The following is a 26,743-nucleotide window of genomic DNA, read 5'->3' as shown; positions in this document are numbered from 1 at the left end:
AACCGTCTTCAAAGCTCTGCCCATTGTTGGAGGCCACCACTCTGCCTCTTCCTTTCCTCCCAGCCCCAGCTGACCTGGTGCAGCATAGGCGCTTTCTTGACATTTTACCCCTTGCCAACAGAGAGCCCGTCATTCCATTTCTTTGTTCATTCATTCATTCATTCATTCATTCATCAAACACTCAGTGAGCATGTACTTTGCACACATCCTGGTGTAGTTCCGAGTCTTCTGACATGGGTCACTCTGAGGAAGAGGCTGTCATTGAGCATGGAGAAACTGATCCAAATAAATTATCTGTATTCTACAGTGGCCTAATTTGTCTTTGGCGTCCTGGTGCCTGAACACCCCTATGGTCCCCAGCCTGGTCCCTTCTCTGCCCCACAGGCAGCCCTCTCCCTCTGCCTTCCAGAGCTTCCGCTGTGGCCTCTTAGCCTTCCCCTTCTCTGGCGCCCTGGCCCAGCCCTGAACACCAGGGTGGGGGTCAGGCCACCCTTCTGGTGTGCTGGAGAGACAGAGGCCCATTGAGGCACTGCAGAAGGCACACAGCGCCCCCTTGTCCCCCCAACAATCTGCCTTTGTCCTCTGTCTTGGCTGCTCCAGCTGGATCCTGGGGGAGCTGCCCTGCCGGCTCCAGCTCCCACCCTCCCTAAAAGGAAAAAGGAGAAAGGATGGGCCAAGGAAGAGGGTTAAGGTTAGAGGAAGGGGCACAAACGTCTCCAGGCTTAGGTTTTTGGGGGCTCCTACTCCAGCCCGTTTCTTGGCTCCCCTCCAGTCTCCTCCGGGTCTCCATGGACCTCCTCCTTACCCCCTCCTCCCTTCTCCAAGTAAGGGGAAGTTTGGCCACTCCTCCCCGGCCCCTCCCCGCCCCTCCCCTCCCCATGTGCCTCCTGGGGGCCGGTGCAGGCACCAGCAGGGCTACTCCAGGCAGCTGGGCAGGCCTCCCCTGGTGGCCGCCTTCTCCTAGGACCCCACAGCAGGCCTGACCGCTTCACTTTCGGGTTTCGTGCAGTACCTTCTTTCTCCGATCTGCTTCCCCAACCTGCCACATTTTGGTCTTCCTGTTTCCCTTCCTGGGCTGGTGGCAGTGAGGGGTTGTACCCAGTGAGTCCCGCGGAGATGCTCAGTGCTCTGGATCGCCGGGACCGGCCCCCTGAAGAGGGGGCAGCTGCAGGGCTCCAGGGCTTCGCTGTGGACAAGACCTTCCTCTCCTCCCTCAAGGGCATCCTGCTGGAAACTGAGCTGGTAACAGCAGCCACCCCAACCTGGCACCTCCATGTCTCCTAGCCCTGGCCCCCTGCCCCGCCCCCGCCCCCCTTCCCAGGCTTTCTGGACAGCCCTGCTACCCCCAGCTGCCCCTCCCTCATCTCCCTGCCTTCCTGCTGCCTCTGCATCTGGAGGCAGTTACAGCAGGTTTCAGTGGCGGCAGGAAGGACTGAAGTTAGACAGGATAGCTTTCTGTGGCATTGAGGGAGTGCAAGGCACAGGGATGGGACAAGAGTGACTCCGGCCTGTCTTCCTTCCCGAGCTCTACGATGACCACTTCTTGGCATGTCCAAGAAGTCTAACTATCAAAAAGGGCAGACTTCCTGCAGCCCCGCTGTATGTGTTGTCTGTTCTCAGGAAAGGCTCTTCCCCTAGTCACTTAGCAAGGCAAGTCTTCTGCACATATGCTACCTTCCAGTGTTATAGCTGAAAGGACCCCCAGAATCCACTACGGGACATCTGTCTTCTAAACCTTGTCTTTTGCCATGGAGCTGCAGGCTCTGGGCTTTGTTAGATGAGCGGCATCCTGGAGGGGGGAAAGGATGGTGGGGTATGGGGTGCCTCCTGGGGTGCAGGCTGCTGCAGAGGCTGCATTCACTCTGTGCTCTGTGCCACAGCAGGTCACCAAACTGCTCGGGCTGCTGGGATGCTGGGGCAGGGGGCAGCTGGTCATCCCCAAATTAAAAGACTCAAACCTTCCTGGGCTGGCAGAGGTGGGAGGCTGAAACTGCCCTCCATGGGCAGACGCCCTGGAATGTGACTGCTGCCAACAGGAATGGGGAGATTTCCGAAGATCTGTGGTGGGGGCCGATCCTGGGGAGCTCCCCAGGCGGGGAAGGCCAGGGCCAGGCCCTGCCGGTGTCCCCTTCCTGGTGAGCCCACATGCTCGGTCCTGCAGGCCCTGGCCTTCACCATATTCATCTGCTTCACGGCCTCCATCTCCGCCTACATGGCTGCGGCGCTGCTCGAGTTCTTCATTACTCTCGCCTTCCTCTTCCTCTATGCCACCCAGTACTACCAGCGCTTCGATCGGCTGAATTGGCCCTGTCTGGTGAGGGACCCTGCCGCCCCCACCCCTTTCTGGTCCCTTTCTTCTCCTCTGAACTCAGAGTATTCCTTTCCTCTCCCAGCCTCTCTCTTTTTCCCTGGGTCAGTTGGGGTCTGCCCAGCTGGGCTTTGCCCCAAGCTGTGCCCTGCACTCAAAAACTGCTTTGACCCACACTGATTCACAGCTGCTAGGTCACAACAACAGGGGCGCACATCCTTTAGACCTGTTCTGCCCCTCACCCAAGGCCTCGCGCCAGCCCCAGCCTCAGGCGCAGCAGTGGCCCTCGGCCTCAGCTGCTGAGACTGGGTCAACCCTACCCCCAGGCCCCTGGCCTCCTGTCCTGGTCGTTCTGCATTCCCCTGCATCCCTCCCCTGGACAGAGCATGAGCTCCCTCCTTCCCTCTTTCTTTCTAAGTGATTTATATAATAGTGTCCAGGGGTATCTCCATGTAGGGATTCAGGGCCGGAGGGCCAAGTACCGACTAGCCTGGAACACTTTAGGGGGATGCCCCTGCCCTCTGACTTCCCTTTGACCCTACACCCTGACCCCCAGGACTTCCTTCGCTGTGTCAGCGCCATCATCATCTTCCTGGTGGTCTCCATTGCGGCCGTGACCTCCCGAGATGGAGCTGCCATTGCTGCTTTTGTGAGTCCAGACCCCTAGAGCTTTCCAGCTCCCAAGATCCTCTGGCTGGTGGCCACCCACTTCCTGTGCCTCCGCCCAAGCCCAAGTCAGTGTGTGGAGCTCTGGCTAACCCCTTGCCTGTACACCTATCTCCCCTTCCCCAACACCGATGGCCTTTGTGGTGCCATCCCCAGTCCTGCTCCACAGGTTTTTGGCATCATCTTGGTTTCTGTCTTTGCCTACGATGCCTTCAAGATCTACCGGACTGAGATAGTGCCCAGGGCTACCCAGGGTGAGTGCCTGTGCTCTGGGAGGGGAGACACTCTTCCGGCGGCCGCCCCAGCTGCCCCAGCCTGACTTGCCCTTCCTTGCCTGGCTCCATCTTCGTAGGGGACCAGCAGTGACCCCAGGGCTACAGCCAGACAAAGGGGACAGTGGAGACACATCTCTCTTGGATTCACTAGTCCCCCAGCGCACCGTCTCCCACCCTGGTCTACAGAGATGGAGCCTGTCCTGAGAAATCATGGAGACGTGTCTGTGGGCTTGGTGCTCTGAGATCTGGCTCTTGACGAAGCTGAGCGGGGGAGGGATATTTTGGAGGAAGGAGGGGTGGGAGGAAGCTGGCTGTTCTCAAATTAAAAGATTCGAATCCTACTGGTCAGTCTTTTTCTTCCCAGAAATGAAGAATCCAAGGAGTATTCACAGAAATGTTTCCTTGAGCAGGTAGGTCATGGTCCCTTCTCTGAGACCAGGTCTGAGCAATGAGGAAGTGGGGACTAGACATCCTTCAACTCAAAACTTCCATGCCACAGCTCTCTGGGTGCAAGGCTACTTTGTGGTGTGCCTGATGGCTAGGCACCTGAAGTTCTGTGTCTGAGAAGGCTCAGCCTGCAGATGTGAGCAGGTACCCACCCGCCACTCCTACGCACACAGCTTCGTTAGTGGGTTTGCGGTGAGGTGCTTGCCTGGGGCTTGTGTAGCGCTCCCCCTTGTGGTGTGGCGAGGACGTGGCTTGCAGGCAGCAGGGGAAAGGTCAACCTGTGGCATCAGATGAGGGCAAAGGTTCCCAAAAGGCAGGCACTGGGAGAGCCCTTAAATATCAGCTGGTCCAATGCACTCATTCCACATAAGAGAAAACAGGCCCAGTTAGAAGAAGTGACATTCTTATTTGTGACAGAGCTGAAACTAGAACCCAGTGTTCCTAACACCTCGGTGTTCTACGTACTGTGCAGAGCCCCCTCATAGCTCAGAAAAAAAGGCCCAGCCTCACTTCGAGCTCCCTCCACCAGGAGGTCTACCTTTCCAGCTTGCCAGCCCTCACTAAACATTTCCTGAGCATCTCCTGTTGTGTTCAGACCCTGGGCTGGGCCCCAGGGATTCAGAGGTGGTAGGTGGGCCGCTCCTTGAGGTCTCACAGGCTAGTGAAGGACAGTCATGATTCCCCACAATGAATGCTCTGGGAGAGCTCAGCTCGGGGAATTTGGAGCAGGTACTGCCACAGCCCAGAATTAGCCTTGTCTGGCCCATGACAGGCTGCCCTGACCAGCCCTACAGAGCCCAGCTTATCCAAGCTGACTTGCTATCCCTTCTCTCTCATGCTTGTTTGCTCCAGTCCTGAAATACCTCCTCTTTCTGGGGTGCTACTTCCAGTTGCAGGCCCCAGACCCCGAGCCCTGCCTGAACCCTGGTACTCTGGTAGAGGTGTTCTGCTCCCTTGATGATAGCCACGAATCTCTCTTGGTCTGATTTCTCCTGCTTCCTGCTTCCTGTTCTTGAGCTTCATGTCCCAGCTCCTCACCAGAGCTGGAACCAACATTTTTGTGTTTCTCTGGTCTCTGCTCATAGTTCTCAGGGCTTTATGCACAGCCCATTCTCAAGACTGGTGACCCATCTTGGTGGGGCAAAGGTGGGGGGGGGTGTAAAGGCCACAGAGGAGGCATAGCAGGGGCTTAGCCAGGAGAGTCCAGGAGATGGGGTGCCAATGTGAGGTGATGAGAAGGTGGTCAGGAAAGCCTGGCCATAAAGCCCGGCAAGGAGCAGATTTGCTAGGAGCAGAAAGGGGTCAGGAACAGCCCTGTCCCCTGAGCAGCTATGTGACCTGGGTCAAATTATCCCTGGTGGGAGTTCAGAGAGAGCAGAAGTGCTATCTACAGTGTGTACATGCCTGTGTACCCATGCTCATCTGCGTCTGTGTCTCTGTGGGAGGTCAAAATGAGACAAGCAGTACCCAGGTTTGGTCTACACCGAGTATCAGTTTGAACTTAGCATCTGCTGACCCTAGCCTCAGGCTGCCCTCATGGTGAGGCCCTGACCCATAGAGGCTGGGGTCTGCCCTGGGCCCCAGCTGACTGTCCCTGGGGATGATGGGGAGAGAGACTCCCTGTGAGTTACTTCTAAGGGGCTTCTGACCACAATGTGACCTGTCCCAACCTCTTTATCTGCTTCTCCATCCCCAGCCAACTCTGCGTCTCTCCTGGCATCAGTGGGAAATTCATTTTGGAGAAAACGGGTATCCCAGGACACTTTTAACCCCCGTAGCCTCAGAGGTGGGGTAGGTGGAAGATGGCTTCAGCTTCAGCACTAAAATTCTGTCTCCTAGTGTCTAAAATTGGCTCACTCTTGTTTTCTCCCTTTTTTTAAATTATTCCCTCTTGTCCCTTGTCTGGTTGACCGAGCAGAACTGGGACTCAGGGCTCTGCCACCTCGGGGAGGACACTTCACTTCTCATGGCCTCAGTTTCCTCCTCTATAGATATGGGAAACCTTGGCTCCCACAGCTCAGACAGGATGTGGCCGCCCTCCTCCCAGGAACTTCAGATAGAAAGGACAGGGGCTCAGGCAGAGTCTGGCACTCATATTTATTATAGGTTAGCAAGAGCAAGGTCCCGAAGGCAGCATCACTCCTCGTCGTGCATTTTTTGCTGAGAGAAGAATAAAAGGTGCGAGGGGGCAGTTGGCCAGAGGGAGGAAAAGTATGGGGAGGAATCTCTAAGGTTTCCAGGTGCCTAAGGGAGATTCCCTTAGAGAGAGGGGTTTGGACCTCAGGGATCTTGGGGTCCCATTTAGGGGTTCTTGTGGTTTAGGGGCATATAACTGGACTTTCTGTAGAGGTTCCAGTCTGTAGAGGTTCCAATCTGTAGAGGTGCTCTGAGCAGGAGGGGGGTTCTCAGGTATAGGTGCTATGGGAACCTTAGAACTATCCTAACATAGGGTGAGGAGTGCCTACTCAGGGATCACTGATGTGGGAGGGTGCACTGCTGTGGGGGCGACTAGCCAGGTCCAGGGGAGGGACCTACCTTGGTGCCAATGTCGCGGCTCTTGGCCCGCAGCTTGTTGACCTGTGACTCAGCGATGTCCGCCCGCTCCTCTGCCTCATCTAACTCATGCTGCACCTTGCGGAACTTGGACAGGTTGGTGTTGGCCTGCTCCTCCTGCGGGGGGTCAGAGGGGTGAGAGAATGAGGTGAGAGGGAGCCCGGGCTGCTCAGCCTCCTACTCTGGGGGACTGCCTGTCCCTGAGCTGGGTTCAGTGCTCTCACCCCTCATCCATGTTTCTGCCACAATCTTGCCAAGGGCATCCTGCTCCTGGCTTGGCACCCTCCTCAAAGTTGTCCAGCACTCAGAACCCTTCATGGCCACCCCTGGCCCAAGAGGAATCCCATGCTGCCTGGTCCGTCCCTGGTCAAATCCAGCCTTACTGCACCTGTGCAACTGTGACTCTGGTAGATGCTCCCTGACTGGGGGTTTGCTGCACAGGCATGCTCAACACCTCACACGCACACTTTTCTGCCCACCCAGATGTCTTCCTCACTGTGCTATGCCGGGTCAGGGCCCCTTCCATGCTCAATTCCACTGCCACTTCCAGCCTCCGGCACTATCTGGCCTCCGCCCTGCATTAGAAGCTACACTGCCTTCTCTTGGGCTTACTGGTATATGGATTATAAGCAGCTTGTGGGCAGGTCCTGGGTCAAATAAGCATTGCTTTTGTTAAATCAGAATGCCTGACACAACTCTGAGCACACAGGACACGTAACAAATGTTTGAGAGTTAAAGTGAATAGCAAACCCTTTGTCCAGGCCCCATGCTGGGGTGGACATTCATCGGTTCTCACACATGGGAAGTGTGTTAAAAGAGTGGAGAAAACCATGAACTCACTGCTTCCTCAGCCTGGCGCTTGTAGGCCTTGACCTTCAGCTGCAGTTTGTCTACCAGGTCCTGCAGCCGCAGCAGGTTCTTCTTGTCCTCCTCCGTCTGGGGGTGGATGGGCAAGATACGCCAGTTTTGAGGGAGGAACAAATGCAGTCATCTTTCCCTCCCTCACCATTCCACTCTTCTCCCCATGCTTTAGTTGCCCCTCCCTCCAATGGGCTAGGTCAAAGAGGTAGTGGGGAGAGTCCATTTTTGATGCTACTTGTAGGTCAAATGGCCAAGGCAAGGTCCTCAGTTCAGGATCCAAAAAGCAGTGAGGGCTGTGCCCTTACCGCTGGAAGTGGGGGCAGGGGCTCAGAACAAAACAATTTCTTCATCTGACAATGTGGTGACATTGGGGCTGTTTCAGCTCTAACCTATCAGTTCTACCATAGATGCTCATGGCCAGTGGTTCTAGAGTGATCAGAAAGGAATAATGAGGAATGCAGAAAGAAAGGTGTATTATCATAGTCCGGATTATTCCAATCTATCATAACCCAATATTCTAATATAATGTACTGGGCCAGATTTTGGACATAAAGATCGCTGACTCCAATGTCACTCGAGCCTTCCTATCGCTACATCCTTGTATGTGTTAGGCAGACATGTCCACTTATGTCTACAATATACCTGCAGTTTTACATCTGTATGTCATTCTGTGCCTCATATCTAGTTGTCGAATAGACTAATACACCTTTCTCTGTCTTTCATTCCTAGGCACACTGTGAAAATACCAGGTCGAGGGCAAAAGCTCTGAGCTATGCAGATAGCTCAGAGGTCTTAGAACATTCTGGGATCTTCTTTCTCTAAGGCCTTCTATCTGTTGTCCCAGAAGCTCCATGGAAGATCTGAGCCTTATCCCATCTCCAACTTTTATCCCTAAAGTGCCACACAATGTCCCTCCCACTCAGGCCAGTAGAAAGTGGAAAGATTCCTTGCACTATATTGAAGCCTTCATGGTAGACCTTCAGGTTTTATAAAAACCTGGGGAAATGCTGGTTAAAAGAGCTTTCAGGAAGCAGAAGTAGATTTTCCTCTATTTGCTAGAAAAATTCATGGACTTAATCTAAACTGACTCTGGAGAATGTGAAAGAAAAGTAATTTGAAGACAGCTTCTCAAAGAGTAGGTGCCAGGAGGGCCAGGTGGAATTCCTGGACAGTGGCTCTGCTTGAGAGGCCAGGAGGTGTGGCTAGGAAAGTGCTTCCACATCCACTCCTGGTGGCCCAGCCCCAGAGCAGCCGCAGGGCCCACACCTGGTAGGTGAGCTCCTTGATGCGACGCTCACTCTTCCTCATGCCCTTGACAGACTCCACGTTGCGCTTCTGCTCGGCCTCCAGCTCATTCTCCAGCTCCCGCACCCGGGCCTCCAGCTTCTGCAGCTGCTTCTTGCCACCCTTGAGGGCGATCTGCTCAGCCTCGTCCAGCCGGTGCTGCAGGTCCTTAATGGTCTGCTCCATGTTCTTCTTCATGCGCTCCAGGTGGGCGCTGGTGTCCTGCTCCTTCTTCAGCTCCTCCGCCATCATGGCGGCCTGCGGAGAGGAGAGAGGTGAAAAAGAATTGGGGCCCAGTCCTCTCACTCCTCAAGGATCACCTCTTTTTTTTCTGGTGCTTGCTCCCTGAGGCCCTCAAACCCATGGAACTGCAGAGTCAAGTTGTTATAGCACAAAGGCCTGGCCTGGACCCGGAGCCCTTGTTATGTCCTTGGGGGAGGTGAGGAGGTGAGGGGTCACTCACATCGGTGATGGCCTTCTTGGCCTTCTCCTCAGCATTCCTGCACTCTTGCACTGCCTCCTCCACTTCTGACTGCAGCTGGGTCAGATCCGACTCCATCTTCTTCTTCTGGTTGATGAGGCTGGTGTTCTAGATATGGGCAGAGAAAACTATTGAATGGATACTGATTCAACATCTTTATCCAGAGAGAATTAAAACTGGTCATTGTAAAAACACATGTCTTGCCGTTAGTATATTCCTTGTTTTCACCTCTTTCCCTTTTCCTATGAATATAGATTTGTTCTAGATGTTACATCTAAAATTACCAGCTCTGAAAAAAGACTTCAGGCAGCAAAGGGTCTGCAGTTCTACTCCTGAGCTCTTCAGTAACATGTCTATGCAAAAGCATGAAAATATTCCAAGGAAAATGGAAATAACTTTGTTACCAGGACAATACCTTGGAAATAATTACAGTTATAGAAAGAATGTAATGGGGTAAGGAAGAGAGGACAAGGCCAGTGCGCGAAGTCATTCCCACACATACTAGGTGATAAAACAAAGCTCCACAGAGCACTACAATAAAATGAAGAGTATAATTGAAAACAGTTGGTATAAGATTGCAGAAAAATGATGTTCTGTCAAGAATTGGTCTGCATGTAGATGCAGTATGCTCCTTTAAAGTCCAAAGTCCCACTTTACAGAACAGGATGGAGGTGTCTTCTAGATCAAGGTGTCTTCTATATCAAATAACAGCATGCATTCGACTACTCCCAGATTTGTGCCCTGGGCAGGCATCACCAATCAATCATGACACTCTTAGCTTTTAAGCCCAGCCCTCTTCTAGTCCTCGTGGTTCTGCAGCCACAACTAACAGATGAAACTTGGCCCAAGAGATGAAATAATTTGTGATTCTGGTTGGACATGCTCACTTACAGCCTCTGGTTCAGAACATCCATAGTGTCCTGGGCTGTGCCGCTTAGTAGGTTCCTCCCTGGCAGCCCCTGACCTCCTCACCTGGGAGTGCAGCAGCTGCACGCGCTCGCTGGTCTCAATCAGCTCCTGCTCGGCCAGCTTCCGAGACCGCTCCGTCTGCTCCACCACGGCCCGCAGCTCCTCCAGCTCGGCCTGCAGCAGGTTGTTGCGCCGCTCCACGATGGCGATGTTCTCCTTCAGATCATCGTTGGCCCGCACCGCGTCGTCCAGCTGGATCTGGGTGTCCTGTGCGTCAGGAGGATGGGCATGAGGGACGGAAGAGGATGCCGGCGGGAAGCCCACCACAGTGGCTCAGGAGGAGCCCACGGGCTGTCGCTGCAACGGCCCCGGGGCAGGAGGGATCTGGAGCTGTGATGGGACACCATCGGCCAACTTGGCCACGTCCCCTGTCTGGGGAGCTGCCTTCCTGTATCCAAGAGGCTCCATGTACCTTGAGCAAGCTCTGGAGGCTCTTGACTTGCTTCTGGGCCTCAGCGGCCATACGGTTGGCATGGCTGAGCTGGATCTCCATCTCGTTGAGGTCACCCTCCATCTTCTTCTTCACCCTCAGGGCCTCGTTGCGGCTGCGCGTCTCTGCGTCCAGGGAGGTCTGCAGCGAGTCCACCACCCGCAGATGGTTGCGCTTGGCCTGCTCCATCTCCTCGTCCTTCTCAGCCAGCTTCCGCTCAATCTCTGCCTTGATCTGGTTGAACTCCAGCTGGGCCCGGAGGATCTTGCCCTCCTCGTGCTCCAGGGAGGCCTAGTGGGGGCAGAGGGCAGGGAGAGAGGGTCTGAGGCAGAGAGTGAGGGTATGGCATCGGGTAGGGAGGGAGGATGAGAGGATTTGGGTATCAGCCAGGACTATGGCCCAGAGAGGAAGAGCTGGGAAGAGACAGGGCGGTGGGACCTGCCTCCCAGGCCACCTGGGTACTCTGAGAAAGGAGGTGCAGGATGCCCTGGGCTTCTTCTGACAAGGTGTTTGGACCTCACGATTGCCAAGACCCCCCAGCACCAACACTATATGATCCTGGCTTATCTAAAATATCATAGAAAAAGAAAAAATTTTTATAACCTCAAATTCAAACCTTTACCTTTGTTTCCCAGGCCCCGAGCCCTTTAGTGAAAAAAGTTAGTAGCTCAAAAACTCAGGGCTATCCCTAGGTTCTTAAAAATGAACAGTAACAATAGCTAATATATATTAAATGCTTAAGTGTGTTACCTCATTTAATCTTCATAAAAATCATGCATAAATGTTACGAGGTATATACGATTAATTTCATTTTACAGGTGAGAAAACTGAGGTACAGAGAAGTTAAGGAACGTGCCCAACAACACTGGAGGTCCTGAAGCCAACCTTCTAACTCAAGTCTGTTTGACTCTGCAGCTCATGCTGCCACCCACTGTCTGAGGTGTTATTATGATGACTAGGCTTCAACTTTATAAACCCGGTGGGAAACCAAACCGTATGGCCTATGATCAGAGTGTGATATTTCCTTTGTGCATACTTTGACTTTGGAGGTAGTCATAGCTAGTGGGTAGACGACTAAGAATAAGGAGCTAATAGCTTTCTTTTGGAGTCAGGGTCACCCCCAGGAGAGCCAGACTTGGGGAGTCAGAGACAGTAGGGTTGGGAGGATCATGGAAGAGTCCAAGGCAGGGGTGCAGGCAAGCCAGGCCCTCACTTCGGCCTCCTCCAGGGCTGACTGTAGCTCCAGCTTCTCCACCTCCAGCTGCTTTCGGACTTTCTCCAGCTCATGCACATTCTTTCCTCCTTCTCCCAGCTGCTCAGTCAAGTCGGAGATTTCCTCTGGGGGTCAGAGCGCCAGAAAGCTTGAACCCTGTATTCTCCCGCCCCAAAGTGGCCCACTGTGCCCCCACCCCTCCCGGCCTCAGGCCCCCGCGCACCCTGAAGGTTCTTGTTCTCCCGCTTGAAGGTCTCCAGATGCTCCAGGGACTCCTCATAGGCGTTCTTGAGCTTGAAGAGCTCGGTGCTGAGGGAGCGCGCCTCCTTCTGCGAGGACTCCAGCTCTGACTGCGACTCCTCATACTTCTGCTTCCACTCGGCCAGGATCTGTGGGAACAGGGTTAGGGCTCACTGCGCAGCCGCAGCCGCAGCCGCAGCCCCACCCCCACCTCCAGGGCTGTCCAGGCCCTTCCCCTGGGCTCAGCCCCCTCCCCGCCTCCAAGGACGGTGTCCCTGGCCCCACACTGATGCCAGTCCCCCTGCTCTGCCCCCTGGCTGTGTCCCCCACCAGGGGCCACCTTGTCGAAGTTCCTCTGCTTCTTGTCCAGAGCCGCAGCGGCTGCATTGGAGCGCTCCACGTCCACCATGAGGTCCTCAATCTCGTTCTGCAGCCTGTGCTTGGTCTTCTCTAGCGATGAGCACTTGGCATTGACGGCCTCCACGGCCTCCTCAGCCTCCTGTAGCCGCTGGGCCAGCTTCTTCCTGCCAGGTTGGTTGGGTGTGTGTATGACTCTATCCAAGAACAGCAGGTCCTTGGGACCACCCCCTCCTCTGGACTGCCACTTGAGGAGGAACCACCCTGTCCCCATTGCTCCTTGGGAAGATGAGCAGCCCCTTTAGGCTCCGGGCCCCCAGCCTTACGGGCACCAAGGCTACGGGTGCCTAGAATAGTCTCTTCACATGCAGTGGCATTTTGGTGGCAGCCCACACCTATCCCCATGCCAGGCTGATCGATGGTAGCTCCTTTGACCAACAAGCTTTTTGCTCGTCTTATACGTGAGCGTCAGGTATAACCCGGGCCAAAAGCTCGCCCGTCACAGGAAGTAAGTCAGGGCCAGGTGAGGTTCACTCAGAGTGCAGGATACAGGCTCCCTTTCGAGCACTTCTGCTGCCCACCACATTTCCCCCAGCCTCCTGTCTCTCCCACCTCAAATCTCCTTCCCACTCTACGTGCCTTACCCCACATCCTCGGTCGCCCTCACCTCTTAGATTCAGGGTGAGGGACCGCCCAGGACTCACTTGGCCTCCTCGAGCTCCTCAGTCCGCTGGATGGCGTCCGTCTCGTACTTGGTCCTCCACTGGGCCACCTCTGAGTTGGCCTTGGACAGGACCCGCTGCAGCTCAGCCTTGGCCTCTGTCTCCTCCTCATACTGCTCCCGCAGCAGGTCACAATCATGCCTGGCCGACTGTAGTGCGTGGGCCAGGGCGTTCTTCGCCTGGGGACGTGGGCACCTGGAGTTGAGCTCACCTCCTAAGAAGGTGGGAGGAAAGCCCTCCCCCCATTCTCCAGACCTTTTTTATCTATGAACTTCAACTAAGCCTCAGCCTCATTCAGGGTGAGGGCTGGTGTGGAATCTCAATGTCCTGAAGTAGCTTTCCAGTTTGCCCACCCCACCCCCTTACAAGTAAGAGAAGAGGCATTTGATGACGTTGGGTATGACTTAGGTGAAGAATAGAAGAAACTAGACTGGAGGTCTTTCCATTACAGAGACCTCATTCCACTCTTCAGGCACCAGTTCTGGTGTTGATATTAATTGCCCCAGGGCTGCCATCAAACCTCACCTTAATCTCTTCCTCCAGCTGCCTCTTAAGGTCCTCCATTTGCTGGGTGTAGGAGAGCTTCCCTCGGGTCAGCTGGGAGATCAGGGCCTCCTTTTCTTCCAGTTGCCTGGATAGTTCGCCTGGAAGTGGGAATGTAGGTTTGTGGGCCATCGAAGAGGGCAAATGATGCCTTATCCTGGGCCAGGGGTATGGCTGGTTAGGGGTACCCACCGTTCTCAGTCTGTAGCTTCGCTCGCTGGGTGGTGAAGTCATTAAGGGAGCGTTGGGCCTCTTCCAGCTTTGTACGGTACTCGTTGGCCTGGTCCTCCAGCGTCCTGGACACCTTCTCCAGGTTTGCCTTCAGGGAGTAAGGAACATGGGAAGAGTGAATGTGGGAGGGGCTGGAGTTGTCAGGGGAAGAGGCTGGGTGGACTAGAAGAAGGAAGGGAAGGCCAAGGTGGGGAGAGCACAGAGTGCAGGATGGTGAGATGGGGCTGTGTTGGAGGGGTGCAATCTGAAGAGGGTGCATGAATTAAAAAGGAAGAGTGGTGAGGAGATGGAGACGTGGATAGAGGGTGAGGGAAGGGCGAGAGAGAGAGAGAGAGAGAGAGAAAGAGAGAGAGAGAGAGAGAGGCAGAGAGAAAAGGGTGATGGAGAGAGCGAGAATGATAAGAAAGATAGCAGATAGCAAAAGTGGAAGGAAGGTGCAAGCTGTACGGGAGAAGAGGGTGAGGAGAGGCTGAGCACAGGACCACCTTGGCCTTGATGATCTGCTCCATGTTGGAGGTGACGTCATCCAGCTCCAGCTTGAACTCGCTCTTCTCCTTCTCCAGCTTCTGCTTCACACGCTGCAGGTTGTCGATCTGCTCGCCCAGCTCAGCCACACTGTCAGCATGCTTCTTGCGCAGGGCCGCGGCCGTGGCCTCGTGCTGCAGGGTGGCCTCCTCCAGGTCCCGCCTCATCTTCTGGAACTCGGCCTCCCGCTTCTTGTTCATCTCAATCTGCACAGACGTGGCCCCGCCGGCCTCTTCCAGCCGCTCACTGATCTCCTCCAGCTCCCGGGACAGGTCTGAGCGCAGCTTCTCCACCTTGGCGCGGGCGGTGCGCTCGGCCTCCAGCTCCTCCTCTAGCTCCTCAATGCGAGCCTGAACCCGGACACAAAGGGCTCAGACCCAGCGCCTGGCACCCTCCATGGGAGACCCCTCCCGGGGCTCTAGAAGACTCCTAGCCCAAGCACTTAGGTCCTATAGAGCAGTGGTTCTCAATCAGGGGAGATTTTGTGCCCCAGGGGTCAGTCAGCAATGTCCGGAGACATTTTTGATTGTTATGACAGGGGGAGTGAAGTTGCTACTGGCATCTAGATGGCAGACGCCAGGGTGCTGCTAAAGATCCTATTATGCACAGGCCGTCAGTAGGAATTTGGTTGAAACCAAAGCTTCAAGATACTTTTCAGGGGCATCTGAGACCCAGTCTGAGAATATACAGCCCTGAATCCTGAGAATCTGTATTTGGAAGTGGATCTTAAGATCCTGTGAGATCCTGAATCTCAAAGATTCCACAGATGCACACACTAGGCTCTGCTCTGCTAACCCTAAGGCAGGAAGCCAGGTGCTTGTATTTTACAAATATTTGCAACAATATACCTCACAACAATAAAACATTTTTGTAATCTGAGTTGACCACATAGTCCAGTCAACCATATTCCTCACTCCCCTGGGTTTTATTTATGCCCAAGGCTGGGCTCCAGCTTTATCATTCCATTCTAAACCAGTTGACTGTTAGCAGTGTGCCTTCCTCTGCCTCTGGCCTTAGCGTTGTCCTTGACTAAATTGGGAGAAAATCCCATCCACCATTTTGATCTGTTGCCTGAGCAGCCAGGAAGATCAGTGGGATCCCTTCCTGTGTGGTTATGGAGAGTGTTAATGGAACATGCGTGGGTGGGTCCTGGGAGCAAGAGAGAGAGAGGACCACCATGCTTCTGCAACCAGAATGGAAAAGCTAGGACCATGTGCAGGAGCTTGGGCAGGAAGAAGGAGGGGTCACAGCCTGTTGCCAAGAACTGATGAAGACAACAGTACTATTGTTTTGGGTCCAAGAGTCAAAGAAGTTGCCCAGACTCATGGTAAAAGAACCTGAGGACATCCTGATTTTCTGGCTACCACCCAGAACAAGCATCCAAAAAGATGGGAGGACAAATTATCACGATGGCAGACCAGCTCTTGAGCAGCCCCCAGAGGAGTGGAATTGTGTTCATGTGTCACTTGCAGCCTGGGCCATGGGCCCTGAATGCTGAGGGGAGATAAGCTCTGTACACTAGCTGCCATCTGACCAGAAAATGAGAGGATAAGGCCCTCTCAGCACCCTGTAGCTGAGTGCCGGTTTCCTTTGGGGTCACTATGTCCAGACCTGGCCATGTAGCTTTTGCAGCAATAAAACAAGGATGACAGTACCTGCCTTCCTTGTTTCCAGGGCTCTCCTGACAAACACAGGACTAAAAGCACATTAAAATTCTGGGTGCATTTTTAAAGCTAAGGGAGACTGTGGCTATTAATTTAATCTCCTATTGCAGAGGGATGAGAAGGCCATTGGAATAGTAAAAGAACTCCTTCTTGCTAGTGGCTGATTGACTTCTAGTAGGCAGAGTGTTTTCATATACATTTTCTCCTCTGGCCCTCTGTAAGCCAGAGGTTATTTAGTCCCATTTGACAGATGAGAAGAGACTCTGAGGCTTAGGGAGGGGAATTGACTTGCTCAAGGTTGTAAGAGTTGACCCCATATCATGGGTGCTCTATGGGGATTCAGCCTGGGTTAGTGGCTGGGGTCGGTACCCAGGAAGAGTATGAACAAAGCAGCCCATGGGAAGATGCCCCATGAAGGCTCTTCACACACCCATGCAGGGGTAGAAGAACTAAAGGGAGAGCTAGAGAAGAATTGAACCGTAGCATTTGTCCTAGAGCAGAAAACCCATGAGACAGAGCATAGCTCAGAAAGATAAGTCCTTTTTGTAGGTATGATTCCCTCCTGTATCCCGTCCCCACCCCCACCCAATAGCCTTCCTGCAATAAAACATTATTGCACTAATGGGGGAAGGGCGGTGCTCCTAAGTACCTGTAAATCAAGACTGGTGGGATCTTTGGGGTGGCTGGAGTTCTAGATACTGTCTAGAACTCTCAGCCACCTCAGGGCCATTGAGCACCCCTTTGGCTACACCGGGAAGAACTTCACCTGGTTTTCCTTCAGTTTCTTCTGCAGCTGAAGGGCCAGTGCCTGCTCATCCTCAATCTTACTGTTCTGCTGACTAATGTCAAACTCCTTCCTGGAGGAGAAGAGGGGGTGACAGGTGGTCTTCCTTGCTCTGTGCCCATTCTCTTCCTTGCCTCGGCATGCCAGGACCAGTCCCCTCCCCACTGGCCCAGAGGATGTAGGAGGGAGGATTCTGATTGAAGTCTCACTGTGCCCAGAACGACCCTGGCCAGTAGAGGTGCTCTAACCCTTTGGCCAGACCCCTCCATTAGCCCATCCTGGCCACTGTAGGCTCCTACTTCTTGAGCTTTTCTTCCAGCTGCAACTTGTCATTCTCCAGGTCCATGATGCTCTCCTGGGTCAGTTTCAGGTCACCCTCCAGCTTCCGCTTTGCTCGCTCCAGGTCCATTCGAACTTTCTTCTCCTGCTCCAGGGACCCCTCCAGCTGGTGGAGAGAAGAAAACAAACAGGGCACAGAAAACCTGAGATCCACCGTGTCTGCTTGTCTGCTCCCTCCTAAACTCAAAGTCCAGTTGATTGGAAGTCAAACCAGCAGGGAAATCCCTGTAGGCACAAAGGATTTAGAGACTGAGGCTAGGGAGGAACTACAGAGAGCAAAGAGGACTCAGGGATCATAGAAGTTACTTCTTGGGATCAGGAACCCCTGGGCCATTGGTGTCACCTGCAAAATCCTGACCCGAGAGAGATGGAGCATGGTTCTTACTACTCACATCGTCCACCTGCTGCTCCAGCTTGACCTTAGACTTGGTCAGTGTGTTGACCTTGTCCTCCTCAGCCTGAAGGTCATCCAGGGCCTGCTGGTGGGCCTCTTGCAGAGCTTTTTTCTCCTTGGTCAGCTTGGCGATGATCTCATCCAGCCCAGCCATCTCCTCTGTCAGGTTCTTCACCTGCCGACCAAGAACCCCGACCACCATTAAGGTCAAAGGTAACCATCCTGGAGTCATCTATAGAGACCTCCATTACGAAGGACCAGGACCACACTCTGGGAATCCCAAGGAGACCTGGGCTGGAGCCAGAGGTAGCTGCCCTCACCTTGTTCTCTGTTGCGTGCTTCTCTTTCTCCACCTTGGCCAACGTCAGCTCCAGGTCATCAATGTCCTTCTTGAGCTCAGAGCACTCGTCTTCCAGCTTGCGCTTCTTGGCGGTGAGCTCAGCGTTCATCTCCTCCTCATCCTCCAGCCTCTCGTTCATCTCCTTCACCTTGGCCTCCAGCTGGATCTTGTTCTTGATCAGCTGGTCGCAGCGCTCCTCCGCGTCATTGAGGTTGTCTTGTTCCTGAGGGACAGAGAGGAGAGCTGGTGATTAAAAGGAGGAGAGATCCAGGGCCTTGGTCCCTGACGATGAGATGGGTTATAATCTAGGGGAGAAGAGAGAGATGAAGAGACAATCACGTGTTCTCACCGCCTGCACTTGGAGCTGTAGGTCGTTCTTCTCCTGCAGCAGGGACACCATCTTCTCCTCCAGCTCCTTGCGGCGAGCCTCGGACTTATCCAGTGTCTCTTTCATGCGCCCAAATTCCTCCTTTATGTTGGCCATCTCCTTCTCTGTCTCTGCACTCTTTAGCAGCGGCTTGATCTTGAAATAGAGCTTCATCCAGGGCCAGTTCTTGACTCCCATGAAGGCCCGAATGTTCCACTGAATTACCAGCAGGGCATCCCTGGTAAAAAACATGGAGGAAAGGAGGGGAACTATGAAAGGGCACTTCTCAATCATGAGGCCAATTGTACTTGGCTCCCAGGCCACCTAAGCAAGCTTGTAGGTACCTGTGGGCAGGAGCCCTGTCTTGCAGCCTTGGTAAGCACCGCCAGCCCAGTGTGGTATTCCACACTGAACATGGAGTTGCTCAATAAACATTTATTAATTTACCAATTAAATGAAAGCACAGTTGACATCTTTCTTACTGGGGCATTAGGAGTCATTACTTATAGAGTATGCCTACCACTTATAGAGTATCTACTATGTTCAGTGCTTATAATCTTATAAGAACCTCAAATATGTTAAAATTATATTTTACACATAGAATGTCTATAATATATAAGTTATGAAGCATGAAACAAAATGACTATCCATGAAGTTATCATTCAAACAAGAATTAGAGCATTGCCAGCAGTGGGTCTACCTGTGTATTCCTCCCCACCCGCTTTCCTGGTCTCCCCACCAGAAACAGCCGCTACCCTCAATCTTGTGTATCTCATTTCCTAGCTGTTTCAAAAATACTTTATATATATATAAATAAATAAATAAATATATATATTTATATATATATATATCTTTTAAAAAATATGCCACTGTTTTTATTCTTTCTGAGCTTTATAAAAATTGTATCACACTGTAGTATCTTTCTGTGACTTGCTTTTGTTTACTCAAGAATACACTTTTAAAATCCAAGCGTACTGCATCATGTAATTGTAGTCCCCTACTTTTCATTGCTTTGTAATAGTCCACCAAATCAGTATACTATTTACCCATTCCCCTCGACAAATTCCCTCAGTGGATGCAACACTGAGTTACTGTTTCCAGATCTTTGCTATTTGGACCAATGCTGTTGTGAAGATTCATTTTTTGTCTCATGTTGTACTGTACAGGTTTGGGAGTTTCTCTGTGGGCATGTACTCCGGGGTAGAATGGAAAGCTATGCAAATTTTCATTTTTACAAGATAACACATTGTTTCCCAAAGAGGTTGCAGTAATTTATACACTGTAAGCAGTAGGTCAGACTTCTTGATGTTTATCAATCTGGTGTTTTAAAATTTTACGTCATCAGAGTCTTAACTGGTAATTCCTTATGGAAATTTTCTTTCTTAAAAGAATTCAAAATGAGACCCACAGTGGTAAAATCACTTACTTAGTCAAGCCAGCTGGTAAGTAGTGGAGCCAGGATTTGAACCCAGGTCTCTTGGCCCATGCCAGTTGACACTACTTGTCTGTTTCTTACATCTCCAGGAGCCCCTCTCCCTTTCCCTTGTGCCTCACCTGCGCTCCACGATCTTTTTGAACTCAATGCGCATGAGCTGGCCCCTGGACTGGGCCTGGATACGGGTGATAATGCGGCTCAGTCTCTCGTCTCGCATCTCTTCCAGCAGCCCCAGCAGCCCCGCCTTGAAGAACACCTGTGGGCAAGGGGAAGAGCCAAGGGGGCCACAGCTCAAAGAAGGGTATCCAGGGTGCAGGAAGAGGGTGGGAGACTCTGGCTGAGCTCCCAGGGGACCCATCGCCTGCTCATCCTACACCTGGGAGTGAAATGTGAAAGACAAGACAGAAAGAAGGCCTGGCTTCCAGCACTTGGGTTGATACAGGAAGCCAGGAATCAGGGGTCTGCCTTCCAAACTCCCAGCTGCTCCACTCAACATGGCCGCTGTGGGGACAGAGCCCCAGAGAGCAGTTTCCAGCTCTTGGCCTCACGTGGAACAGTGCTGGCTCAGGTAATAGATGGCCATCAGCTGTGACTGGTTGGCCATCACTGTTACCGGTTATCCATTAGTCACTGCTATAACTGCTGTGGCTAAGCTAGCAAGCGTGGATTGCAGTTAGCATGGCGGATTGCAGGTAGCAAGTGGGGTTGATTGGCAAAAAAGCAGATGGAAGGTTGCGGATCGTGTGGCTCCTGCTTCTTGTGTCTCCAACCCAGCCGCCAGCGAGAGTATAGTGGTGTGACTCCCCTATCTGTGGCTCCGTGGGTGTTCCTTTTTGGCCTCACCATATCTTGCAATCTTGTGCGGGGAGCGGGACCAGATACCCCACATGACACTCTGCATGACAGCCACACAGCCTGCAATTCCACCCGATGGGGCCATAGACTCACCTTGGTGTGGCCGAACTTGTACTGGTTGTGGTCAATGTCCAGGGAGCCCAGCAGCTTCTCTGCCCCTTTCCTGCTGTCAATGAACTGTCCTTCGGGGATGGCTGCTGGGTTCAGGATGCGATACCTGGGAGGGAGTTGCCCGGAGTCACCCACGTTCTTCACCCATCTGCTCTGCCCTCAGAACTCGGGGACCCCTGAAGACTTCCCTGCCTACCAAGGCCACTGGGGTTCTCCCCTGCTCCCTGAGCCCTGGGGTGCCTTGTACCCACCTCTGCCGGAAGTCCCCATAGAGGATGCGGTTTGGGAAGCCCTTCCTGCAGATGCGGATGCCCTCCAGCACGCCGTTGCAGCGCAGCTGGTGCATGACCAGGGGGTTGTCCATCACCCCTGTGGCGGGGGAGGGGAGAGGGGTCAGCCTTGGGGCAAGTGATGCCAAGTGCCCTCCCCGAACTAGACCTTTCCTCGTTGCTCACCCGGAGCCTTCCGTTCATTCGGGATGAGGCAGCGCACAAAGTGAGGGTGGGTGGTCTTCAGGTTAGTCATCAGCTTGTTCAGATTCTCCTATGGGTGGATGAGAGGGGGGAGTCGGAAACCACAGGGACCATCCTTTTGGTAACTGAGTCCTGGGCCCCAGACAGTCTGTCACCAAAACCCTCAAAGGGACAGGGAGCTGACACATAATTTATGACATGAACTCAGGCTTGTGGAGAATTTACACACCCAAAATGAAAACGTAGCTCTAGGTTCTTTCCTCCCCAAACTCAGAGCATCAGGTTAAGCTACCGCCCAAAGGCTCTGGGCTGGGCCTGCCCACCACAGGTCTCCTGGCAACTTTGACCATTCTTACCCGGTGCAGGGCGGACACTGTCTGAAAGGATGAGCCCTTTTTCTTGCCTCCTTTGCCTTTACTGCTATCCCCTAATAACAAGAGAGGGAATAATGAGCAAGAGGTTTGAACAGAGGAGCCCTTAGGCAGAGACAGGGCTCCCTGTCACTCGCTGCAGTGACTCCTTGTTCTCCTAGTCTCAGTTTTTCCAGGTGGAGGGTAGTAACTACTCTAAAGGTATGAAGAAGATTAGATAAGATCGGCATGTAAGCAGGTCACCAGCAGGTGCTGAAATAGCATCAGTGCTCTCCTCAAACCCTTTTCTAACCCCACCCTTCATGCTTGCATCTTTCCACTTTCTACTTTTCTTCTTGTATTTCATCCTCCTCATTTCAGTCCACACCCTTCCTCTTCCTTTTCTGACCTAGAGGTTCATGTGTTTAGTGATCTGAACGTTTCCTGAGACCTATGCTGGGCCTGGTACAATGCTGCATGTGCCACCCTCACTGACTTCCAGGTGCTCACAGTCTTGAGGAGACACATGACATGTACACCGATATCCATAACGCAAAGTGGAACATGGCACTTTTACAGAAGCGGTGCAGATGGACTGCTTGCTGCAGGATCTCCTGACCCCCATCCTGTGGCACATGGGCTCCCTCCTGCCTGCAGAGTCATGTGTTTTGAAGAATCAGGACCCTCGTGCCTTGTACCTCCAGAACTGCTCTGGCCCAGTTCAGGGGCTGCCCTCTTACCAGCATCAGCAGCAGCATATGAGGAGAAGAGTGTGGCCATGAGCTTGAGGGAGGACTTCTGGTACAAGCCCACCACCGTCTCATTCAGCGGGTCTTTGTTCTTCTCCAGCCATCCCAGGATGTTGTAGTCCACGGTGCCGGCATAGTGGACCAGAGAGAAGTGGGCTTCCTGCTTCCCCTTGACATTGCGTGGCTTCTGGAAGTTGTTGGACTTGCCCAGGTGGTTGTCGTATAGCTTGGACTTGAAGGTCATGTCGGTGGCCTTGGGGAACATGCACTCCTCCTCCAGGATGGACATGATGCCCATGGGCTAGTAACAGGGTGGGGAGGTGGACAGAATATCACTGAGTACATATCAGGCTTCCAGAGTCCTACGCCCTACAGATCATCAACCCCAATATAGCTGGCAGGCCACAGGGAGCCTGCTGGCACGTCTTGTACTCATATAAGAAGCCAATGTTCTTTGAATTAAACTAAATCCAATTATATTAACATTCAGATCTGGACCATATAACTTCTTTTTGGCCCAGATGACCCAGTGAAGAGCCATGTACCTCCAATCATCGCCCAAGTCTCCCAAGGCCGTTCAGCACAGCCCTTCCTTCCTGGATGGCTCCCTGCCCCAGAGCGGGATGAGGGCAGGGACAGATGCATGTCAGAGATGCCAGGCTGCAGGGTTGGCCAGACAGACCCCTGTCTATAGGACAGGTGAGAATTCATCAAGGGATGGCAAGAGGGATCCAGTTTTTGCACAACATTCTGCTCTTCATAAGCATGGCGGTTCTTGACTTTTATTGGGGTAGGAATCTTATTAAAATTTGATGAAGCCAAGACTGCCATCCCAGAAAAATGTGTACACACACACACACACACACACACACACACACACACACACACACTTTTCCATACAGTTTCAGGGGATTCTAAGGCCTCTGGAAGAGCAGCACCCCGGATAACCACCCAAAGCCTATGGGAAGCTCCCATTTCCTCAAAGGCAGTGGCTGGGCTGGGTGAGGGTCACTTTCTCTGGACTCTGGCCTGTATCAGCAAAACCCAAAGGTGACCTGAGAGCAAGTCAGCACCGAGAGCGTCCCACCAGCTCTGTCCTTGTCTCCTGAGTCTATAGACAAGAGGGGCTGAAGATGGGCTTATTCTCAGTGAACAGGAAGGGCATGGGAAGCCAACGTCTCTAGTTACAGCCTAGGATCTTTCCATGAATGACGCATCTCGTGGAGTGTCAGAGGGGCCAGGAGTCCTCTCCTTCACTATAGCCCCCTCTTAAGACAGTGGGAGGTGGCCAATGTACAGTACAATGTCTTAGGCCCTGAGGACAGAAAGAAGGGGCTTGTCCTGTGTTTGCCTGTGACTTCATAGTGGGCGGAAGCTGGGCCCGAGAGAGGTTTGGGATTCTGGGGACTCTAGTTTCTTGCGTGTAGAAGGGATGGGGCTATTACATTGTCTGGGACGGCCAGGAAAGGGCATGCAGGTGGTGGGGCAGCACCTTCTCGATGAGGTCGATGCAGGCCTGCAGGTCCATGCCGAAGTCAATGAACTCCCACTCGATGCCCTCCTTCTTGTACTCCTCCTGCTCCAGCACGAACATGTGGTGGTTGAAGAACTGCTGCAGCTTCTCGTTGGTGAAGTTGATGCAGAGCTGCTCGAAGCTGTTGAACTGCAGGGGAGTGAGGGCAGGAGCCGGTCAGCTAGGCCGGCGGCCGAGTGGCCGGGGGGTCAGCCCAGGGCTGTGTCCAGCCCAGCGAGGGACGTGGCTGGTCCCCTCTACGGTCAGGGCAGGAAGGGAGCGCTGCCCCTGAAGTCAGGATGATGACTGCCTCTGTCCCTGCTGAACCCCACTGATTCCCCACGCCTAGTCTATGGCTGGCACTCAACAAATGGTTGTTGCCTGTGCCAACGAGTGAGTGATTGTTCTCCCCACTCCCAGGGCTCTCCCCACTCACGTCGAAGATCTCGAAGCCGGCGATGTCCAGGACTCCGATGAAGTACTGGCGTGGCTGCTTGGTCTCCAGGGTGGCGTTGATCCGCGTCACCATCCAGTTGAACATCTTCTCGTACACTGACTTGGCCAGTGCCCCGATGGAGTAGTATACTTGCTGCACGCTCTGCCCCTTGGTGACGTACTCGTTGCCCACTTTCACCCGAGGGTGGCACAGCCCCTTGAGCAGGTCAGCTGAGTTTAGCCCCATGAGGTAGGCAGACTTGTCGGCATCTGGTTGAGAAGGAAAGGAGTAAGCAAGCACTTTGAATAGACCTTCCTTCCCTGCCCCAGGACCAGAGCCTTTCTGAAGCATCAGGTCTAATCCCCTCTCACTAAAGAGCTGCAAGTGGAGGCCTGGAAGGGCACAAAGCTTGCCTGGGTCATACAGCCAGTCCGTGTCTGAGTCAGGCTAGAGTCTAGGCTCCTGCATTCACCCTACAGCCTCCCTTCACACAGCAACCCCGATGGCCTATGAGTATTTCTGCTGGGTGTCTCTGGGCTAGGCCCTTCACCAGCACTGCTATTAGCATGTCTCCTGCCTCATTGCACACCCTCATCTCTCCAGGGCAAGGACTGTGGCTGATGGCAGGAGATGTGCTCTGCTCCCTGCCTCATTTGTGCCCATGCCAGGACTGGCCCGGGATTGGGCACACTCTACTCAGTCCATGCATTGACCAACTTGACTAGCTGGGAATTCAAGTTCCTAGTAGCATGTTGGACAGCCTCTCCCCGAACTTCCAGCTCTCCAATGTGCCATCCAACATACCATCTCCATTTAGAGGGCATTTATTTGGTTTAATTTCAAGCATTTTGTGATAACTGGTGACATGGTTATCATGACACCCAGGCTTGGCATTTTGATCTGAACAGATACAGAGAAGAGGTCCTCAAAGGCCGGCCAAGAGGAATGTTCTCAGATGTTTATATAGCACGATTCACACCTTCATGTCACCTTCTCAAGGATTCTTGCAACAGTCCTGGAGGGAGCTAGGAAGGATTGTCACTCAACTTCCTTGGGGAAGAAACTGAGGCCTAGCGAGGTAGATGACGTGCCAGTGCTCTGAGCTGTGTCCTGACCCCTGGCCTGCTGCCTCCCAAACAACATGGCATAGAGCCCACCAGGGGCTCATCCAAGGACTTCCCCACATACACACTGCATCAGTGATGGGGCTGTGCAGAGCTCAGACTCTGTGATTTCCTGGGCTCTGTGATTTTCAGTGAGACTTACACAGGAGGAAAAATCCCCAACTCACTTCTGGTCCAGACAGTTGGGGTTGAGAAGTTCGCAGGATTGTGGGGGGCCTCCATGTCTGTCTGTCCACCTCTCCCATGTCCCTGCCCACATCCCCAACACTTACCACACCCAACCACCCCAAAGCCTCAGGTCCCTGGCTAAGCTGTAACAGAAGAGAAAGCCTGGAAGCAGGGCCCGATGGGGAGGGGTTGGAGACAGAGCCTGCCCCTGGGGAAAAGTGCTACCTCTGACCACCTGCTTCCCATACTTCTGGTTTCCTCCCATCTTCTCCATCATGATCCTAACAACGCTGTTGTCAAGCTGCCTCCTTAAGAATTGTTAAAGTCACCACTTTTGGACACAGCCTGGGTGATCCTGCTCCCAGAGGACTGTCTCCTCATGACAGATGAATACCCAGCATCTCAGGCCTTCCCAGCACCTGCCCTCCTGTCCCTCACACCTTCGGTGCCGTCGGGCTCGGCCTGCTCCTCTCGCTGCTTCTGCTTGAACTTCATGTTTCCATAGTGCATGATGGCTCCTGTCAGCTTGTAAACGCCAGCTTTCTCCTCAGGAGTGAAACCCAGCACGTCAAAGGCGCTCTGCATAGAGCAAGCGAGGCAAATAGGTGGTTTGAGTGTGTGGCCCAGGAGCCCTCAGGAGCCCTCGCACTGCCTCTTCACTCACATCTGTGGCCATGAGCTCCTCGGAATCATCGATGGAGGCCACTGTCACCTCTCCCTGAGACACGAAGGCGTAGTCGTAGGGGTTGTTGGTGATCAGCAGCATGTCTGTCCAGGTAAGGGGCAGGGCAGGGGCCAAGGGGGTGGGAGAGGCAGGGGACGGGCAGAGAGAGGTTGGGAGAATGGGAGAGGCCCAAGAGCAGGGAGAGAGGAGGAGAGTCAGCAAGGAAGGACCATGGAGAGACTCCAAAAGAAATGAAAAAGTAGGTGGGGGTACCCAGAGAGGGAGGACTTTGGGGGAATGACACCTTGGACAAGGGGAGGCAAGTAAAGAGGAGAAAGAGAAAACCAACAAGGAAAAGGAGAAAAATATGACAAGAAAAGTGTGGAAAGAGAGGCAAGAGGAGATGCAGGCAGGCCCAAGGTGGAGCAGGAAAAGAAAGTCACTGAGCAGATGGAGGGAGCTGGGTGGTGAGGCAGGGCGAGGGGAAGGAGGGCATCTGCCCTTCTGGAGGAGGGCAGTTGGGCAGCAGGGACATGGGGCCTGGCTCACCCAGCAGCTCTGGCTTCTTGTTGGACAGGATCTGGTAGAAGATGTGGTAGTTCCTCTCAGCCTTGAGCTGGAAGATCACCCGGGACTTCTCCAGGAGATCTGAAGTAAGGAGAGGAGAGGAAGGCAAGTAAGGGAGGAGAGAGAGTCGGTGCAGCAAAAGGGTGGAGATCAGAGGAGAAGGGCTCCTACAGCAAGATGGAGAAAGCTAGGGGGAAAACCACAAATTGAGGGAAAAAGAATACTAAAGCCAAGATGCAGATGTAGACAGACTGAAGATGGAGGGGAAATGATGAGATAGGGGCGCCCCACTGGGAAAGAAGGCA

The 26,743-nt window shown here is 53.3% G+C and overlaps 2 protein-coding genes across 4 annotated transcripts in view; one reads left to right on the top strand and one right to left on the bottom strand.

The window, feature by feature from the left end:
* Window positions 1-903: 903 nt before the first annotated feature.
* CMTM5 (CKLF like MARVEL transmembrane domain containing 5) lies at window positions 904-3,557 on the top strand. Of its 2 annotated transcripts, none has more exons than XM_081048043.1 (5): window positions 904-1,242; window positions 2,162-2,314; window positions 2,865-2,957; window positions 3,144-3,228; window positions 3,327-3,557. In XM_081048043.1, the coding sequence occupies exons 1-5, from the start codon at window positions 1,117-1,119 to the stop codon at window positions 3,338-3,340; spliced, it is 471 nt and encodes a 156-aa protein (XP_080904169.1). In that variant the 5' UTR covers window positions 904-1,116; the 3' UTR covers window positions 3,341-3,557. The 2 variants fall into 2 exon arrangements, with proteins under 2 accessions (XP_080904169.1, XP_080904170.1); XM_081048044.1 differs by having other exon boundaries at window positions 3,131-3,228.
* A 2,203-nt stretch (window positions 3,558-5,760) lies between these two features.
* The window catches only part of MYH6 (myosin heavy chain 6), a 49,643-nt gene continuing 28,660 nt past the window's right edge, over window positions 5,761-26,743 (bottom strand). For both annotated transcript variants that reach the window (XM_081048040.1, XM_081048041.1), the window contains exons 10-39: window positions 26,421-26,519; window positions 25,872-25,975; window positions 25,648-25,786; window positions 23,916-24,184; window positions 23,459-23,629; window positions 21,958-22,267; window positions 21,224-21,294; window positions 20,850-20,937; window positions 20,646-20,763; window positions 20,377-20,500; window positions 19,548-19,684; window positions 17,976-18,231; window positions 17,607-17,849; window positions 17,285-17,461; window positions 16,853-16,998; window positions 16,536-16,626; window positions 14,066-14,455; window positions 13,542-13,668; window positions 13,332-13,450; window positions 12,789-12,985; window positions 12,068-12,251; window positions 11,711-11,876; window positions 11,488-11,612; window positions 10,257-10,565; window positions 9,848-10,051; window positions 8,858-8,983; window positions 8,377-8,652; window positions 7,090-7,185; window positions 6,232-6,366; window positions 5,761-5,856 (exon numbers count right to left, since the gene is read on the bottom strand). In XM_081048040.1, the coding sequence (XP_080904166.1) occupies window positions 5,833-5,856; window positions 6,232-6,366; window positions 7,090-7,185; window positions 8,377-8,652; window positions 8,858-8,983; window positions 9,848-10,051; window positions 10,257-10,565; window positions 11,488-11,612; window positions 11,711-11,876; window positions 12,068-12,251; window positions 12,789-12,985; window positions 13,332-13,450; window positions 13,542-13,668; window positions 14,066-14,455; window positions 16,536-16,626; window positions 16,853-16,998; window positions 17,285-17,461; window positions 17,607-17,849; window positions 17,976-18,231; window positions 19,548-19,684; window positions 20,377-20,500; window positions 20,646-20,763; window positions 20,850-20,937; window positions 21,224-21,294; window positions 21,958-22,267; window positions 23,459-23,629; window positions 23,916-24,184; window positions 25,648-25,786; window positions 25,872-25,975; window positions 26,421-26,519 (5,021 nt within the window). In that variant the 3' untranslated portion in view covers window positions 5,761-5,832. The remainder of the gene's footprint in view (window positions 5,857-6,231; window positions 6,367-7,089; window positions 7,186-8,376; window positions 8,653-8,857; window positions 8,984-9,847; window positions 10,052-10,256; window positions 10,566-11,487; window positions 11,613-11,710; window positions 11,877-12,067; window positions 12,252-12,788; window positions 12,986-13,331; window positions 13,451-13,541; window positions 13,669-14,065; window positions 14,456-16,535; window positions 16,627-16,852; window positions 16,999-17,284; window positions 17,462-17,606; window positions 17,850-17,975; window positions 18,232-19,547; window positions 19,685-20,376; window positions 20,501-20,645; window positions 20,764-20,849; window positions 20,938-21,223; window positions 21,295-21,957; window positions 22,268-23,458; window positions 23,630-23,915; window positions 24,185-25,647; window positions 25,787-25,871; window positions 25,976-26,420; window positions 26,520-26,743) is intronic.

Source organism: Rhinolophus hipposideros, assembly GCF_964194185.1.
Source record: "Rhinolophus hipposideros genome assembly, chromosome: 5".
NCBI lineage: Eukaryota > Metazoa > Chordata > Mammalia > Chiroptera > Rhinolophidae > Rhinolophus > Rhinolophus hipposideros.
Note: the sequence above shows the minus strand (reverse complement) of the source record. Positions and strands in the feature narration are given on the sequence as shown.

Bases quoted from the DNA above. Each gene is read 5' to 3' on its own strand.
- CMTM5 (XM_081048043.1), top strand. From the start codon at position 1,117: ATGCTCAGTGCTCTGGATCGCCGGGACCGGCCCCCTGAAGAGGGGGCA. The intron at 1,243-2,161 runs GTAACAGCAGCC...TCGGTCCTGCAG, and splicing joins TCCTGCTGGAAACTGAGCTG to GCCCTGGCCTTCACCATATT. The intron at 2,958-3,143 runs GTGAGTCCAGAC...CCTGCTCCACAG, and splicing joins GAGCTGCCATTGCTGCTTTT to GTTTTTGGCATCATCTTGGT.